General features: G+C 34.4%; 1 protein-coding gene across 1 annotated transcript in view; it reads left to right on the top strand.

Annotated features, from left to right (window-relative positions):
- The window catches only part of SLC35A5 (solute carrier family 35, member A5), a 22694-nt gene that overhangs the window by 9166 nt on the left and 9502 nt on the right, over positions 1–4026 (top strand). The window contains exon 5 of the mRNA XM_011973114.1: positions 1550–1617. Coding sequence (XP_011828504.1) covers positions 1550–1617 — 68 coding nt within the window. The remainder of the gene's footprint in view (positions 1–1549; positions 1618–4026) is intronic.

Genomic DNA, 4026 nt, shown 5'->3' with positions numbered 1-4026 from the left:
ATAATAATAATAATAATAATAATAATTTACTAGTTCAAAGGCAGCGAACTGGGCCAGTTGATGACCTGAAGTTTTCTTCGACTCTGTAATGCATGTTGCTAGTAAGTGTCCAGTCCGTCTAAATCTGTTCTCTCCTAAATTCTTAGAGAATTGCCGTCCCCAACAACATAATTATGCAAATTCAATAAATAAATTTTATTGTATTTTGTCACAGATTTGCTCTAAACTTGTGTCTCTTCTCTGTGTCCCCCAGTACCAAAGCAAAATGGCAACTTCCTTATTTTTCTTCCAGCTTATTGCTTTGCTCTTCCTTCCTGATTTTGTACAACTGTATATCTTACAGAATAAAACACTTGCATACTCTGTGTATTGCTGTGCCTGAGCCTATTGAAGGAATTAAATAGAGATGCCTGGAATGTTTGGGGATGGAAAGAGTTTTCAGAATTTTCAGAATTCATCAAGCCAGTCCGGCTGCATGGTTAGGCACTTTTGCGTTGCCCTTACTGTGATTGATCAAGGCCACTATTTCCACACTTCGCAGCCACTTTCCTCTTCTCCTCTTACTCATCTCCTAACTATGGGTTCACAGGCATTTTTCTACAGAGAAGTACACTGAGAAAACCTTAAAATGGTGGTTCCCATAAGAATTCAGTAGAAAAACAACAGTGTTATATTCTTGGAGTTGTTGCCATTTTTAATTGAGTTTACTCTTATGTTTAATTTAGCTGCATATGAGCCATGTTTATTTTAATTAGTGGGTATATATGACTATTAATATCTTTTGGGGTTTAATCACCTTAAAGTGATAGCAAGCAGGAAGGCAGGGTGAAGTACATCCTAAGATTTGCGTTAAAAAATTATTACTGTTGTCACATCTGATTATGGGCAGCAATGATGGAATTTCATGCTTTCTGAGCATAATGTATACATGTTCAGATTAATACTCTCATGTGTGAAATAGGACTGAATTCGTAAAAACAAATGGTTTTAAAATCTGGCTGATACATTTCTAAGTGTTTAGAACAACTTGAATCAGTGCCCAGGACTGTCAAGTATGAGTTTGGTATTGAGTTACTGCAGTTCAACCAGGAAAATCGATACATAACAATTCTTAGAATGGTAAAGATGCTTAAAAAAATCTATACTTCAATTTTCTTACTATATTAATGGGCCAAACAGTACCTGCCTTCTATGTGACCATAGAAACAGTGTTAAAAATCCATAAGGCACTTTGAGAACTTTGAAAAGTAGGCTTCATAAGCATAGTAACTGTCATTTCTAGACCTAAACCTTTGGAATTTACAAGTAATTTCAGATCTGTATATAAAGATTATTTTCACAAGCAATGCCTGGACAATAATTTGATCACATCTACATAAATTTGACAAGCGACAAAACTGGAATTTAATCCTCAGGTGAAATTGCTACCTTAATAACCCCTCTGTTTTTTGACCAAAAAGCTTTTGTTGTCAGGTGAACTGCCAAGCTAGGACATTTCTGAGGTCAGTACTTTGTTTGGATTGTAACTCTATCTTCTCTTTCTTTCTAGGCCATGGCTGTTATCTTCTCAAATTTTAGCATTATAACAACAGCTCTTCTATTCAGGATAGTGCTGAAGTAAGTAACTTGCTGTGAAAACATATATCATACTTTAAAATAACACAGCCCAATTTCAAATGATACACCCAGAACACTGAGCCCTCAGAATCCCGAAGCCAGGATTTTGTTCCTAATTGGCTTTGTGTATTGGGCATGTTTAAGCCATGTAGAAAGCAACTCCAGTGCTAGTTCATCTAAATCCTCTGTGATCAGATGAATGAAAATGTCTTGAGCATCTTAAAAATAAGATAATTAACTGTGTTATAATTAGCATTTTCATATTTAGTGCCAGATTTTCAACAAAGAATTAATGAGCTTTTTGTGCAAAATCTTTCTGCACTAATAGGGAAGCAAATGATTCCTAAGATTGTTAATATATTTGTAATTTGGAGTTTGGAGATGATAGATAATGGCCAGTTTTTTATTAAACTATTTGAGATGAGGACGTGATTTATGCACTAATTAGCACAGGGTTTGTGTGAAAAATCTAGTCAAAATTACCATTAAGAAGGATAGATTTTTAAACTTTTAAAAATGTTATCACCAATTTTTACTATCTCCAAGAAGACCGTTGAATGGTACATTTTTAAGTAAATTGAGCTCTCTTCAAAGCAAAAGGCAGAGTGTCCTAAGGCAGGAAGATGATACAGGATCTGCATACTTCAGTTTAATTTCTTACTTAATGATAATGATTAAATAAAATTAATTTCTTATTAAATTTGTTGTGTTTTTGGTAATTTTACATTATCTTTTTGATTTATTGATTCTCAGTATGCTGATAGTATGTTCTTTCATAATTTGAGTATATGAAAGGGTGACTGGCTTGGTACAAAGATTTAATTTGTTGAGTCCGTGATATATTTATTATATAAATTATATAAGATTCCTGATAAATTTTCTTTTACCTTGAGGAAGCATTTAATTTGATAGCTAATGTGAGAGATAAGGAAAAAATGAACATTACATTTAGCCCAGTTTAAATGTTAGCGTTCATCGAAGTTTGTTCTACATATCTGTTTTTCAGTTTATTTGTGAATTGTGAAAATAATTCTTTAGCAAGTTAAAAATGATATTCCAAAAACATTTTGAAGTCTTTGAAATCAATTTGAATCTCACTTTGTAGTATAAAAAGTTGACTTTTGAGAAAATGTATACAAGCAATAATATTTGTATATTGATTCCTGTGATAGATGAGAGATGCACTTCTGTGAAGATAAATAGAATGGTTCCAAGACCATTTCCGTATTCCAAGATGATAAAAGGATCACTATTTAATAAGGGAGTACAGGTCTCAAAAACATGTGTTTTCAAAGTGTTTGTCGTTTACTTTTAATGAGTACAGATGGTATTATACTGAAGTTGTATAATATAAAAATATTGTATCAAAATTACATCAGTTTAAAACTGAATTTACTAAAGACTAAAAGTATGTATTGCCTGACTTGAAATTGGCCAGTAGCTCTAGTTCTATCCTATAGTAAGTATTCCTTGTTAACTTTTTAAGCATTTAACTATTTGTTTTAAGAAAGTTCATTCTAAGTTTAAATCTAAATTAAATTTTAAATATTTGCTTTTAATACTAATTATAATATTGATTACATTTTGCTAATTTTAATAATAACTAACTGGTATGAGTTAAAGTTCAAAAACGTTTCTACATACTTTCTTATTTTCAGAGGAATAATATTGATTCTTAGACATATATTTGCTTTGTTGTTGACATCTCTCTGTTTTGAATCCTTGGAAAGCAGCATGCTAATAATCTAATGTTGTCTTTTATGAGAATGTCTTTTAAGTGTTTTATTACTTTTTTTAATTTTTTGAGACAGAGTCTCACTCTGTCACCCGGGCTGGAATGCAGTGCCACCATCTTGGCTCATTGCAACCTCCTCTTCCCGTGTTCAAGCAATTCTTGTGCCTCAGCCTCCCAAGCAGCTGCGACTACAGGCGCACACCACCACGGCCAGCTAATTTTTGTATTTTTAGTAGAGACAGAGTTTCACCATTTTGGCCAGGCTGGTCTCAAACTCCTAACCTCAGGTGATCCACCCACCTTGGCCTCCCAAAGTGCTGGGATTACAGGTGCGAGCCACTACGCCTGGCCTTATTACATTTTTTAACTCTTTTTTCTAATTGTGGTATAAAAAGAAAAAAAAATTTTTGCCATCTTAATTTTTTTGGGGGGGTGGGCACAGAATCTTGCTCTGTTGCCAGGCTGGAGCACAGTGGCGCGGTATCAGCTCACTGCAACCTCCACCACCCGAGTTCAAGTGATTCCCCTGCCTCAGTCTCCCAGGTAGCTGGTATTACAGGCACATGCTACCACGCACAGCTAATTTTTTGTATTATAGTAGAGACGGGGTTTCACCATGTTGGCCAAGATGGTCTCAATCTTCTGACCTTGTGATCCACCTGCCTCAGCCTCCG

This window comes from Mandrillus leucophaeus, unplaced genomic scaffold, assembly GCF_000951045.1.
Source record: "Mandrillus leucophaeus isolate KB7577 unplaced genomic scaffold, Mleu.le_1.0 Scaffold1342, whole genome shotgun sequence".
In the NCBI taxonomy this organism is placed as follows: domain Eukaryota; kingdom Metazoa; phylum Chordata; class Mammalia; order Primates; family Cercopithecidae; genus Mandrillus; species Mandrillus leucophaeus.
Note: the sequence above shows the minus strand (reverse complement) of the source record. Positions and strands in the feature narration are given on the sequence as shown.